The sequence below is a fragment of the Gigantopelta aegis genome, chromosome 10 (genome assembly GCF_016097555.1).
Source record: "Gigantopelta aegis isolate Gae_Host chromosome 10, Gae_host_genome, whole genome shotgun sequence".
Lineage (NCBI taxonomy): Eukaryota > Metazoa > Mollusca > Gastropoda > Neomphalida > Peltospiridae > Gigantopelta > Gigantopelta aegis.
Window position 1 is genome coordinate 18867271 of NC_054708.1, and position 15724 is coordinate 18882994.

The following is a 15724-nucleotide window of genomic DNA, read 5'->3' on the forward strand; positions in this document are numbered from 1 at the left end:
TGTATTGTTTTCAAAATATGCCTGTGTATAATAAAAAATGAGAATTATTTACATTTATTGGACTTTTTCACTCCAGTATTGGGAATAAAAAATGACATAGCTTTTGAGGAATGGTGGGTAATGATGTTGATTATCGGAGTTTAAAACATAGATGATAAAACCCTGATGTTGAATTTTTCTTCAAGATGGATTTTTTCCTTATTGTTAAAAATAAAATATACTTTGTGAACTGAAAACCGGTTAAAGTAAATATTAAAACAGTAATTGCACTATTATTACTAAGTATCTGAATCTCAGCGTCATTTTTGCATGATCATAAATACATGTAAATTACTGGCATTAAGCAAGTATCAACCAGGTCATTGAACTCTGTTGACTGTTCATAGCACTTGCAATGCAGGGACCACTGAATTGCAGGGGGGCAACAGCTTATACATTGTTGAACTGTGGCTATGGTGTATTATGGGTGCTTTATTTTCAGTAAAATCTTTAACATAAACTCCTACAAGTCACTTGAAGTGTTATGGTCAACCTATAAACAAAAATCCTAAGTTTGACATTAAATACCTTTAAATTAATAATTTTCGAGTTCGCTAATAACAATATTTCACACATTAATCACTAATACACATTCTATACAGTAGTGCTTTTGACTGCATCAAAGTCGAGGCAATAAACGTTGCGCTCAAAATACATGTGCCCAAAATAATCACGCCCAAATTAAGTACAAGAATGCTGACCCCAAAATATTTCACCTCATAACCACTAAAATGTTACGTTTTATTACATTAAAACAATTAGAAATGCATTTCTGAATATTGACAACTTTCCAGCAGCTGTTAATGACGAACTAAAACAACCTTCCTGGCTAAGTCCCAATTGTGCCCAAATTAATGGGATCTAAAGCCCTGAATATAGGAAGAAACCTGACACTGTATTCATTGACCAGTGATTAATATCTGAAATATTTATTAACTAACTAAAAAAAATGACCTGTATCTCATTCTGAATGTCTATCTAGCTCTCTAACGGCAGTTAAAATGTACCCTTTTATTGATAGAAATAAGCAGAAAATTTCACTAGTACATCTAGAAATCTTTGTGCTTGTTTGAAAATTAATGATGAACAATAAACTGCTCTGAAATTGTGCAAAAACATTAAAAGCAGAAGTTAATTCAATACGGGAAAACTTTAATTGGCAGGTATTTTTTGTGGTACAAATTCAGACTAATTTTGAATAAATAAATTGGTGATAATGCTTGTGATGAGGCGAGCACTTTTTTGCCCATGTGGAAATTGTTCTTCGAGAGCAGAGGCAATTGCTTGAGTCAAACGGCACAGACTAAAATCTAATTGTTTACTTTTATTCAAAATTGCCAACTGCAAATTTTAGGAACAACTGGCGAATTTTATTTTAATTTTGCGAACAAATTTCATGTAATAATTGGTATTTTGTTGGAAAATAACTGATTTAGCATTTTTAAAGATAATTTGGCAAAATGTTTTACTCATCCAGAGCTAGCCCTGTTGTTCACTGGACAACCACTGAGTTACATTTTTCTTGTCCACTCATATTTTCAATTGTACAGACAAATGGACACTTGAGTGCTTATTTCAAATACTAGGTCTAGATCAAGACAAAGGGGTACTTTTTAACTAAGGTTAATGATAAACACTTGCAGCAACATTGTTTTGGCTATGCATGGCTCGAACTTAACGACGGCATTTGCCGTTGGTGACATATAAATTGCCGTCGGTTGGGGGGCGTCACTTTTGTGCCATCGGATTAAAAATAACTGCCGTCGGTAAAGCTCCTGACCAACGGCAAAATGTATAAACATGTATGAACATTATCTTCCAGTATTTAACACGGATTTTGGGTCCTGGTTGGAGTTAATGGGCGTTTAGTTAGTACCACGTGATGGAACTATATTTAGTCATGTGCATACCCTGTGTTGTTGTATAATATACGTTCTCACTGCATTTTGCCTCCTCACTTTCATGTTATGCCACCCCTATTGACGTTTGGCAGCCCCATTTGTTATTTCTGCGCCTCTCCTTATTTTTTGGTATCCTGCCGGCCACTATATACATGTAGGTACAATTTAATGTCATCCATAGAACAATTTTCATGTCGTATTCACCGAAAACTTGAGCAACTTCGTCTCAGAAACACCAGGTTCCGTTAAATGTTAGCTTATACTAGTAGTCCATGATTTCATTTATAATAAATTCTTGGTTATTGAAGTTTATTGACATACATTGAAGAAATTTGACTACATGTACATACAGAAAAATAATCTTTCAGGTAAGTTTATTTGCTGCAAAAATCAGCTTTAAAAAATTGCCGTTGGCATACTCAAAATTGCCGTCGGTTGGCCCTTTCACCGACGGCAATTTTTTAAATAATTGCCGTGGGTAATAAATTCTTTTAGTTCAAGCCCTGCTATGCACATGAACAACATATCCACTGGTAATTTTACTATTTTATAACATGTGACACAACTATTTATTGAAAAAGGTGGGACACTTCTTTTTATACTTTTTTCACACCGTTTGAATGGAATCTACTTCCTTACACTGGCTATTTGAGAAAAAAATATGTGGCTATATAATTTGCTGAATTCAAAGAGGTGTGGAATCTGAAATTGCCACCTGCTGCCTACTATTACAGTACTTTTGAAAGGCGTATCATAAAATATTGTTTGTTTCCGGTTACCCGACCGACCCTAATTTAAACCTGCCGACCCTAAAACATTTTTAGTATATCCAAAAATGTTTTTTTTAATATAAAAACGATTTCCACGAAAACATTCCAAAAGTATCACAAGCACTAATATGGTGTCATTTAGGGGATAACCCTACTGTGTTTTCCGATTTGCGGACGTATATCGATGGTTTTACTGTCGCAAATTTAGTTTTATTGGCGACCCCGTTAGCCATGAAATGTTTTCTTCTAACAATTGATTGATGGAGTTACTTCCCTTCAAATTGAAGTTCGGTAACTTTCGTGAGATATCGGGCGAAGAGTCGGAAAATTGTTTTCACGAATATATGCGATCTTTTCCGATTTACTCTACATCTAGCGTAGCGAGGTGTTCCGATTAATAATAATAATAATAACTATATTTAATGATTTACTCAAGCGACAAACTGGCCTTGTAGAAATTTAGTGACCTTCTGATAAACTAGGGGAGGGAATGTTTACCAATACTGATGGTTAAATATGTCAGTAAGATCTCGATGCATTTTGTTATTTTTTGTAAGTGGTCACTGGGAACTCGGTGGGTTTCCTCTAAAAACAGTGTCAGAATGACCATGTGTTTGACGTCCAATAGCCGATGATATTAAAGATAAAAATCAATGTGCTCTAGTGGCGTCGTTAAATAAAACAAACTTTACTTTTCAACATTCGTTTGAACATCCTGAGCATTTTTACTGCTTTTCTATTCAATGGACCAATTGATTGCTTCAAACCAAGTGTGTACTTTAATACTGGATGCATACAGAATAAAACTAACATTGCAAATTATAAAATTGGTAAGTCTACCATTTCTTAGATACACTAGGAAAGATAATATTTATAACTTTTTTTAAAAATGTTATTGTTGGACATAAATATAAAGCCCTTCTTGTCAGTTTTCATTAAAAGAAATTGTTATAACTTATTTACTGGTTTCTATCCAATTAAGGTTAAACCAAGTCTGTCCTGGACCAGTACAGAAGTTAAGTGTTAGTATGAGAGTAAACCTACCTATTATTAAACAGCAAGGGGTCTTTTGTATGTACTCTCCCACAGATAGGTTAGCACCATGTTGCCTTTTATAAATTTATAAGTTGCCCATGTAAAAAGAAGCCTTTAAACACACCTATGTGGATAGTACTACCTCTTTCCTTTTTTAAATTAAGTTATGAAATAGATACAGAAAATAAAATGGCCATATGGTTTTTGTCCTTTTGAAAATTGTATAATGGAAAAAAAAGCCCTTATATTTAAAACTGCACATAAAATATGCCCCAAAACATCATTTCTAGGGAAAACACTGTGATGAATGGTATTGTTGGTTTGCATAATGCATTTCTATACATGCAGAGGTTATTTTGGATACCGGTAGTCAACACCTTTATTTAATATCCATAAATAAAATTATTTTCCAAAATAAAATGTTTTTCCTACCTACCTACCCTATATTTTTCCAGCATGTAATAGGAAACAAGTAATAATTTTTTTTCGGCCAAACCACTGCTACAAGTGCACTCAAATATGCTTTTTGTTTACCCTAAACTCACACTTGGTCTGGCTGAGGCTAGAGGACACTTGAGCCAGTATGGCTTTAATTAGGGGTGTTGATTTTCCGCTTATAAAAATTGCCAATTCCGCTTATGAAAATTGCCGATTCCGCTTATAAAATGTCTTTTTCCGTTTACTGAACTAAAATTCTGTTTATATATTCAGAAATAGTCGGGTAAAACTTTTGGACTACTATGCAGTTTCAGTGGTATTTAATAAACATTCTTCCTTGATATAAAGAAGTACATTGATACATTTATTTAATATAATGGTACAAATACGACAGCTATTCTGTATAAAGGGTGAAGCCAAATTTTCATTGGTTCAGTAATCTTTCATCAGGATCCAAAGATTACTGCCAAATTCAGGTATTCTGAAAAGACAGACATATAAATATCAATTAAACTCAAAATGGAACCACACAGATCTCAAACTGAGGTCATTACCAGGTAATTTTAACACATTCTCAGCACATTGGGCAAAATATAAATAATTTTGTGAAATATACATTAAAGGGACACGCCCTAGTTATGGCTAGTTGTTAACCATTACGGCGTTGTTTTTCACTATTAAATTATTTCAAGCAATTGGGACATGGGCATTCCCATGGTATATATCGATATAAAACCTGCTTTTTCACTCCATTTGATAAAAACATGATCTAAGTGTGTTACAGGTTTGTAGATTAACCAAATTATAATTTAAGAACTTAGAGTTTAGGGAGGGGAATGTCTTATTTCTTTTTAATTGATTATAACATATGTATTAAAATTAATTAATAATAACTATGATTCACATGCACCTGTTGAACAAAGGGGGGGGGGGGAGGGGAGATATCAAAACACATATCACGAATGTCAGGAATTTAAAAACAGTTACAATAATAACAGGAAGAATGAATTTTATTTGTGGTCACTTTAATAAATAAAAAAAATCCATGACCCTGCCAGGAGATCAGTTTATGGGTTCGAGTATGCATAAGAGAACCTTTTAGGAAATTTTTTAGATAAAGTTTGGGCCAGTTCCCCTTATCCTAAAGGAACTGTACTTTATCTACTCTAGTATACATAGTTTAAAAAAAGTCATATTTACCTTTAAGAATTCGGTACTCCCGTCTTCAATGTTTGGTGAAAAGATGAAGTGTTGAAGTGTAATTGATTAATTTATATGAAGTGTTGCATCGATTTACAGGTGAGCACTCAATCGAAGGCATCATAGGAATTTACCCAACCAAATAAAAACGAACCGAGCCGAGCAATAAAAAAAAAATGGCGGTCAACAATGTTCGGAAACGTGTGTGTACATTTTGTCGTAGAGTAACATACTTTGTTGTGCCTTAATGGTTCAAATGATCAATTAAGGAGAAAAATAATGTATGTTTTGTATATTGTTTTGTATAAAAGTTGGCATTTTATTTGACAATTTTAAATTCCGTTTAAGATTTGCAATTCCGTGATCGCGGAAAATCGGTACCCCTATTTAATTGTCAGTGATATTTTAACTGTAACAGTAACTTGTAAAAAACATGTATAGATTTGTAAATTTTGTTGATTATACTATTACTAGTAACATAATCTAATTTTCAGAACAGAGTAACATGTATGAATTGAAAAACTAATATCTAATTTTTAAAATATCAGATATGCAGATTGTGATCAAGATAAGTATGTGAAGGCTGGACACCTAAGCCCGCTCAGAAGTCCAATTAGATCGTCTGATGAAGACCGGGAAAGAAAGCGTTTTCGAAACATGTCAAACAGGTAATTTCAATGTCTTAAGTCATACCTTTATTCCATTTATAGAGGTCATGTTTTTAGAAGTTAGCTGTAGATGTATAAATACATTTCAAGATTTGAAATATGTCATGTGTCATTATTTAAATATTTTCCAATAAAATGTTTTGACCTTTAGGTTTGATCCATATTATGATGCAGCTTAGTTGAATACATTACCTTGACATGCATACATGCATTTGCGTGTACACTTGTTTTGGTATATATAATGTGAGCATAACTTATCCATGTGACAGACAGAATTTTTGTTTGATCCTATGTGTAAAAAAAAAAATGCATACATTTTGCTAGTAGTTTACAAGAGGTTATTTTTTGTTTAAAATTTTGACAAACTCTTATCTATTTTTGGAGTTTTTCTTCTCTTTTTCCCCCGTTTTTGTAAAGTTTCCAATTGATGTCAAGCGATAATTTAGGTTTGTTTTTGCAAATAATGTGAAATTCTCCATTCAAATAAACAAATATGATATATGCTTGAACTTTTATGAATGTTAATTACATTGTTAAATGAATGCATAACAGTTACATTTACAAACGGCCAAAGAGTAAAAGAAGAAAGATGCAGTTCTGGTATCAACTAAATACTTGTGTAATCAACACTGAAGCGAAATGGGCAGCCTATATTGTTATTAGGTCACCCGACCGACCCTAAATTTTGCCACCGACCCTGAACTTTTTTTTTCTGCTGGGGTGGGGGGAAGCACACAGAGAAGTTGTGGTCGCAGATCGACAAAGCAGATGACAGAAGTACTCAAGTAGGATAACTCTTACACGTCAGTGTGTGTGTTAAATGGATGTTGAGGGGTGTGTGTGCGGGGGGGGGGGGGTGCAACAGCGATGGTTTTTATACACCCCCACTGAAATTGGAATCATTAACCAGTGTTCTACGTTGCGACCAAAATGTTGGCGTGGCGACAGATTGAATTTATTATCGTCGCCATCTGGCGACTGACTCCAAAAACGTCTAAGTATTAAATTATTTGCCATGTGCGTTCAGAGTCCTAGCAGCGAAAACAAATGAAATTTGTTGACATCATTGTGCAGTCGGAACATTTCACTATTTACGAAGTTGTCCGATTGATCACTGTGAATTCCGTATTAATTGTCGGTACAATTCGGAACTCATCGTTGATTTTAGTAATTTGGCGAAAACAATCCAGATACTTACAACACATTCATAAATGATACAAAATGAGTAGTGTCGCACTGTGGCGAGTAACATTTTAAGCTTGGCTAGTAAATTTTGTTTGTCCACTAGCCAAAGAAGAGTAAGTTATAAAACCGAGTGTAGAACACTGTTAATAACACGTGCTCTTATTAGGTACCACGATAATTGGTGACACACGAGATCGCATGACAGTACGGTAACGTGTGTGGCGATTAAACGGCTTTTATTACAAACTGCTAAATACTGTAGGCCTATAGAGGAAAATATATCGTATTATCGTAACTCCAGTCATCTCATACAATGTAGGTTTATTTTCCAAAAACAACAACGTGCGATCTCAACAAAACAAAGGATTTCTCGATACCACATGCACAGACTACAAGTCATCGCGTTTTTTCCACATGCAAAGGTGAAGGTCATTTGAAGAAGACTTGGTACAATTTTCGTTGTTGGCTACTGCTGAGGCCTAGTACCCAGAATTTGTTAATATACACGGGTGTAGCCTGTAGGAAGATATCAAAAAGTGGGGTGGGTGGGTACACACACGTATAAAATTAATATATAAATCATTGATGCCGCTTCCTACGCCAGTGATGTAGATAGGCCTATCAACTGCTGAGCATGGGTAATAATTAAATAAACGGAATATTCAAGAATAACCACTAACGTTAAACAGTTCACATTTATTTCAGTGTTTCAGTTAATTGGGAATAAATTAATTTGAGTGATTTTAGCATGAGTCCGTTCAATAGGCTAATAAACATTAAAACTATAAGTCCGTCCCACAGGGAACGCCTTAGCCCGAGTACTCTGACTGTAAGAGAGCTAGACGGACATTTGAACATAAACACGCTCTCATTATTTATGTCCAAATGTCCGTCTAGCTCTCTTACAGTCAAAGTACTCGGGTTAGGAACGAGTTTTTTATTACTATGAAATTTACTACATGTTATTAATTTCTGAGCCGATTGATTTGTAAATTGCACTCAAAGTTAGTATTGTTTTGTTATTTCCAATACAAGTTGGACAAATCTGTGAAGTTTTTGTGCAGTCATCTACTGACTGGATAAATATGTGAACTTTTTGTGCAAACATCTATTGACCAACTTGGACAAATTTGTGCAGTCATCCTCTGACAAAACTGGACAAAGCTGTGAACTTTCTGTGCAGTCATCTACTGACTTTTATTGGTGAAAGGAATAGTTTGAATTTTTTTAGTTTTCCTGTCTTTTGAAAATGGCATGTGAAACTTAAAACTGACATTGACAGTGAGATTGTTTTTATTTCTCTCTGTCTGCAAAGAGTAAACTAAGATTTTTCAGACAGCTTGCCTTCATGTCTTTCGATCATCTTGAGACTGAGTTTTTCTCTGGCAAACACATTTAAGGTAGGGTAACCTTTCTTTGAACAAAAAATTAAAAAAAAAATATAAAAAAAAAAAAAAAATCCTACCTACCTACCCTACTTTTTTTGGCCATGTTACCTGAAACAAACTTCTTCTTTTTTTTGGCCTTATAATTTAATGTTAAAATCATTTGTTTGTGTGTGTGTGTGTGTGTGTGTGTGTGTGTGTGTGTGTGTGTGTGTGTGTGTGTGTGTGTGTATAACTATAACCGTAACCTGTTCACATATAAGTTTCATATCTGCAGCAACCTAGTGTGACATACAATTCGGTTCTTAGCAGGTTCTGTATTATGCGACACCGGCATCATACAAAAATTTTTACAAAAATTAATTTCAACTAAAATTGTTAAATAATAGAAAACACATTTCAAGATATAACTGTTTTAATATGATATATGTTTGTAATAACAATAAATGAAAATTGTAAAAACCAAAATCCATAATTCAGTCTGTTTTGCCCAGATTGTAATAGTAGTAATGGTAAAATATTGTAAAAAAAAAAAAAAAAAGTTTGTAAATGTATAAATAAAACCAGGCACCATGAACAAAAATGGTATCCCTTTCAATTCTAAATAAAATTTACTGATTTAGCAGCCAGTAACTGATACTTACTTTTTGATAGTGTTGCTAAGCTTTCTTTCATATTTTCAGAAGTGAAAGAAGACACTTTAAGAAGCCATTAGAACCAGCTCCATCTTGTTTTGATGAAAATGATTTCCCACCCCTTCGATCTGCACAGTAAGTTAAAAAGCATCATTCACCTAAATATTTGAAGTACATCTCTGTTGAATATTTTAGTTGAGTATCAGCATTTTGTTTCCTATTCAGAAAATTAAACTTGTAATACAGATCAGAAGTTACAGCAACCATTGAAATCTGCTGGTTGCCGACTTAGTTTGGCAAGATACTTGACTACTCTAATGTCATGGTATCTACACTATATTTTTAATGTTGACTTAAATTGAGTATCTAGTAACCATGTTATTTCAGGCATTGGTTGTTTGTGGGTGTTTTTTTTAAATTATTATTTATAAAAAAAAATTGTAGGGTTCTGCCAGAATCATATTTTATATTGATATTTTAGGATTCTGTCTCGTGATCTTAGCTTCTGACCCAAGCTTTTGGGTTCATGGCAGCTCGGAATCATGTTAAATTAACAATCTGGTCAGAATTTAGCCACTGGGTGTCAAATATATTTTGTTGGGACATCATTGTTAATGCTTGTCCCTTTTTTTTTCTTTTTTTTTTTTAAGCACATGCACACCTGAACCACAGCGACCTACTTTTGAACGCTCATCATCATGGGTGGACCAGATGGATGAGTATGAGACCAAGCTCGGTGTAGAGAGACAGCAGTTGCGAAGGTATTTTGGGCATGCTAGTGGAAATGAGCATTCTTCATTTCTCACCCTGGAATGAGATGTAGCTCAGTGGTAGCCCGAGATGTGGCGGGTCGTATGATTGATCCCCCCTCGGTAAAGCCACAGGGCTTGTTCTCATTTCAACCAATGCTCCATGACTGGTTTATCAAATGCTATGGTATGTGCTATCCTGTCTATGGGAAAGTGCATGTAAAGACGTCTTGCCATTTGGCAGTAGCAAGTGTTGTAATTTGAATGTTAGTTACCTAATAGTCAAAGTTTAAAATATGTTGAGCAGGCCTTAGAGAATTGAAAATTTGCATAACCCAGTTATAGAATATGCAAATTTTTTTAATTAGTAACTCATTTTCTTTTTGCATAATTCGTTTTGTCTTATGTAAATAGTGTCCTATATTTAATGCATGAATTTTTTTTAGTTTTGAGCGACATGTAAAAATTAATAGATTTTTCTCGCAGGTTCCAGAGGCCTGCTGAGTATAAAGCACAGACTCCTTTTTTTAAATTATACATGAACATCAAGATCAATGCTCGTACAGTCATTTTGAGTATTAGCTTTAAAAAGTTTGCAAAGTGCATCAAATATCAGGGGTCTCGCTACATGTCATAAGCGATGGCGGGTCCGCCATCTCTTAAGACTTATTTCCAATACGTCCGCCATCCATTGGCAGCGATTGTAATATCTGCCATCCGTTTATTTAGGCCGCCATCCCAAATCATGTCATCGTCTTGAACTACCAGAGTAATCAGGTTCATCATCGTTTACAAGACATTTTCGAAGTACTTGTACCCTGCAAATCTTAGGTACCATCCCTTCCTATAAGTGGAACCAGCTCTACCGTTTCACTCCATCCCTTTCCTGAATACTGGAGAGACCACTGAATATAGCATTCAAGATTGTATCCTCTACAAAACAATTTATATCATCTGTACAAGACTTTAACAACATTTTGAAATTTTTGAACATTTTGTTCAGTATCTCGTATTTGTCTATGCAAATTATAGAAATAGTTACACAATACTTAAGCATTAAATAGTAGTTGTTAATCAGTTTTGAATATATTTCCTAAACTCACCTATGCTGAGCAGAATTAAGATGTTAACAAAAAATACTTTTGTGGAAGCTGATATGGAATTTAGTAATGTGTGTATACCGTAAAGGGAAATATTTTCGCGCACTAATATTTTGTAATTGACACCTCAAACAAGGATTACGCGGGAAATAAATTTGCGAAGACACCAAGTAATAAAAAAAAAAATCACCATTTAGTTGCATCAATTATGCGATAGTCCGATACTGTAACTAGTAGCCAAGATCAGTTTCAAAGAAACACTGTATAGATTGAGGAATTCTCATGGTGCATATATATAGAGATTATTATACGAGTCTATGTGTCATACTGATTTTACGAAATGAGTGTCCGGATTCTTGTATTGGGAGTACAAGAACGAGGGTAAAACATTAATCCTGACGTGTTTCGTAAAATCACTATGCTAAACACGCAAGTATAATAATTTCTTTATTATCCATATTATTCATAATATAATTTTTTATGAATAGGCTAAGAAGGACCATGTCAAAATGTTTCCGACGTAACCAGGAGACGAAATGTCATTTTAGTAAGTGATTACACAGCTAAGACTGGGGAATCCACGTTGTGTTATGGCATCTCTTCCCAAAATGATGTCATTTGTTGGTCGTGGTTATGACACATGTTATACTGATTATATTTCCCTGTATATAGGGTCCTCCAAATAACTACCAATATCATGCAAAATGTAAATAATTATAATCAATACTGTTAATTAATGATAATGGATCAGTTGGGATTGTGCAACTATTGAAAGTATAATAGTATATATTTGCTGTGACCCCTCTCATATCAAACATTTATATTAATTTCAGTACTGGACAATCAGCCGGTCCTCATTTCTACAAATTGACCTTTAACACATGGGAGTAACATGACTTTATCTTTCATTTGGATGGAAAACTGAGAAATTGGGCAAAGTCAGTGGTTAAAATTTCTGTCCTGTACCTGAACGATGATACAGTGATCCTTTCTCTATTGAACAGAATTTGTCTTTGGCAGGGAATTAAATTCTTGGTAAATTCGTAATTTTTCCTGTGAACATATTTGCCTTTACGGTAGCTTCTGAACTATCAAACCTGTGAATTATTGCATGTGTTCTCACATTGTGGTCTAACCTTTTAGTGTATTCTTTGTTCAATCATCGGTTTATTTTTTCTCTATATTTTTTCACATGTTGATTTTCAGGTATCGAAGACGACTTGAAATGAACCCAAGGAAAATGCGAGATGGGTAAGTGTGTATGAGCAAGCTGCAATTATTAGCTTTGACAGCAGTATGCAGTTAGCGCCCCTGTATACCCTGTCATGGAAAGTTTGATGTTTTTTCCTGAAGGCTAATAGAATATATATATATTTTTTTAACGTAATGTTCTTTTTTTAAAAAAAAATTTTTTATCGAGAGTATAAACTTTGGTGGGAGGCATAGCCCAGTAATAAAGTGTTCGCTTGATGTGCAGTCTGTTTAGGATCGATCCTTCTAGGTGGGCCCATTGGGCAATTTTTTGTTCTAGGCAGATTGGTAATATCAAAGGCCATGGTATGTGCTATCATGTCTGTGGGATGCTGAATATAAAAGATCCTTTCCTACTAATGGAAAAATGTAGCAGGTTTCCTCTCAAGACTGTCAAAATTACCAAATGTTTGACATCCAATAGCCAATTAATAAATCAATGTGCTCTACTGATTTTGTTAAACAAAACTAACTTTAACTTTAACAACCTGTTTGACTGTGATGAGGCTCGGTATTCATGCTCTGGATTTTCCTTAAACAAAAGTCAAGATTTACTCATTACTACAGTCGTCTACCTTTGGAACGTTAAAAGAAAAAACAAATACTGGCAGGCTTTCTGCCAGAAGATAATTTGAGGGTATGTAATAAGTTTGTTTTGTGTAACAACACATTGATTTATTAATTTGTTGGATGTCAAACATTTAGGAATTCTGGCATATATTCTTGGAGAAGAAAACTGCTAGATCTCTATTTTTGATTGAGAATATTTTTTATTCTCCTAAAAAGCAGGTTAAAGTTAAACTTGCTACATTTTTCTGTCAGGTCAGGTCATAGGGTTTAATGTGCACATTCAGAACATACTGTTGTAGCGCACACCTGTCACAGGTGCAAGTGTCTATCTGGGCCGGCTTCTCAGTCCAGGACAGGAAAAGGGTTTGGGGTGGTTGGGAGGTAGGGATTGCCCGTGCTGGCAAGTGCAAGAGAGCACCAGCAGCCTGACCGGGGTCAGTAGCAGGTATGGGCTTTTTCCATTAGTGAAAAGGGATCTTTTATATGCATCATCCCTCAGTCAGGATAGCGCACACTGGCTGGAATGAGAAATAATCCAATGAGCCCTGCAATGGGGATTGATCCTTGACCGACCATGCATCAGGGGAGCACTTTACCACTGAGTACGTAATAAAAATAAAACAGACCATAATTGTTCCTAAAATTAGAAACTGCATTTCATACACTTTGACAAATTTTAAATGGCAGTTCTCATCTATCTAAAAATTGTAAAAATATATCCATTAATTTTCAAAGATTTTACCCTCCACATTCTCTTGTAAAAACCATAACTGGTGTGTGTGAAATCTTAATTCTGTTTTCCTAATCAGATGATGCTTTAGAATATCTTGGATAATTGAGCATTTAAAAATTTGGATGATGTGTATGAATTGATTGGGTTACAGTGTTGTGTTTAACTGCTGGGTTAATTTTTGACAAGAATCACATTAGTGATATTTTATTTGTGGGTTTTCATTTTTTATTTTTATTTTTATTTTTTTATTACAACAGTTAATCTTTTGTTTAAAATTATGTAAAAAAAAAATCTATAAAGTCATATTTACTTTGGTGTATTTCTGGCCAAATGTCCAGTATTTATGGCCATTATTCCCAATGACTGTTTTATTGTTCACATTTTTGAGAGGGAAGTGAACTACGATTCATATCCCAGGCCATAAAATTTGAATATGTCGTTAGTGTGGTTTTAGTTTTAGTGTTTGCACAAACAATGTTTTTCACTAGTTCAGATGCAAATGAAAAGGTTAATAAACTTAATGGACAACAATATTCAAATGAGATGCTTTTTCCCCTATCATAAATACGAAAATATTATTTTTGTGTGCCAGGACTAACTTAAAAGTTATCAGGCGAATGAAAATTAGCTTAGTTGTCCTAACCCGACCGACCCACAAAAATCGTCCCATGTCAGAATCATTTTTTATGTATATTGGGAAAGAATTAATTAATTTTTTTAACCAATTTCAATTGGGCTTAAACAATACAGCTTTTGCACGAATGATCCGTCGTATATGTTGATATTTGTTTTGCATAACTGACAGATGAATCACAAAATCATTTGTGCCAGATTTTATGCCCTGTATCCCAATATTTAGCATTTTCATTTATTGGTGAAATGGTTAAATTTATTATTAAATTAGCTGTAACAATCGGCTATCAATTCCACGAAATTACCACAGCATTCAGCCATTGTTATCAAGCGATAATACTCGAAAAAAACACTTTTTCAACTCAAAATTCCCAAACTTTTAATCACAGGAAAGCAAAAAAGTAAAGCATTAATTGTATTCTCAATCAAAGCTATTTTCTGTTGTCTTATTATTCCTGGCCAGTCACATGCAAAATGGTGGGTATATGAATTAGTGAATGTCATGCATGCAGTGTAGTGTGTCGGTTTGTGTGAATTCGGGCAAGATATCTCGCCGGCAGTAGTAAGAAGTTGAAGATTGACAATGTTTTTGAACATTCAGGACTCTTAAATTAACAAACAGTAAAGACTGCAATTGTCCTCATTTGATATTTGATATGGGTAGGAAGCATTTTGTGTCACTGGATAAAAATTTATTATCTTCAGTAAAACTCCACGACAGCAAAATGAATTTGTTTGGTATCTGCCAGTATTTAACATTTGTACATTTGAAATATGTCTACATGCAACAAAATAACCTTTTAGTCCTATTTATTTACTGCAAATGTAACCTTTTAAAAATTGTCATAGCAGATACAAAATTGCTGTCAACAATTATTATTTTTTAATGCCATGGGTGACAAATTCTTAATAGTTAATGTAATAGTTAATGATTTTGTATCAAATTTTCAGGCAGGAAATAGAGACTGATGAACAGGTATTGATGCGGAAACAGAAGCAACTAGACTACGGGAAAAATACACTGGGTTATGACCGCTACATTAGCCTTGTACAGAAGTAAGTTAAATTTGGTATTTTATATTTTGAACTTTTGAGTGGGGTTTTGGATTTCATTTTAATTTTTGGTCCAAAATGAAGACTTCCAAGCAGACTTAATTGCTTTCATAAAGATGAAATTTAATTTTTCAAAATAAAAATAATTTCTGTCGCTCAAACCTAGTACTGAGTCTTGGTACCAATAAAATATTGGAATAACAGTTTGAGTTGAGCGTGTTGTTTACTTATACAAAGTGCAGTTCATTTGTTAAGCTCCAACAGTTGCGATGAGTCTTAAAATCTGATCAACCTCGATGCACCCATTACATTTTCCCCATACCGTGGCTGTTATATAAAAAAAACTTTTGTATGTACTATCCCGTGTACAGTGCTGACT

The 15724-nt window shown here is 34.2% G+C and overlaps 1 protein-coding gene across 1 annotated transcript in view; it reads left to right on the forward strand.

The window, feature by feature from the left end:
• Positions 1–15724, forward strand: part of LOC121383038 — a 31778-nt gene that overhangs the window by 2929 nt on the left and 13125 nt on the right. The window contains exons 2-6 of the mRNA XM_041512796.1: positions 5932–6051; positions 9305–9391; positions 9907–10017; positions 12312–12356; positions 15244–15348. Coding sequence (XP_041368730.1) covers positions 5932–6051; positions 9305–9391; positions 9907–10017; positions 12312–12356; positions 15244–15348 — 468 coding nt within the window. The remainder of the gene's footprint in view (positions 1–5931; positions 6052–9304; positions 9392–9906; positions 10018–12311; positions 12357–15243; positions 15349–15724) is intronic.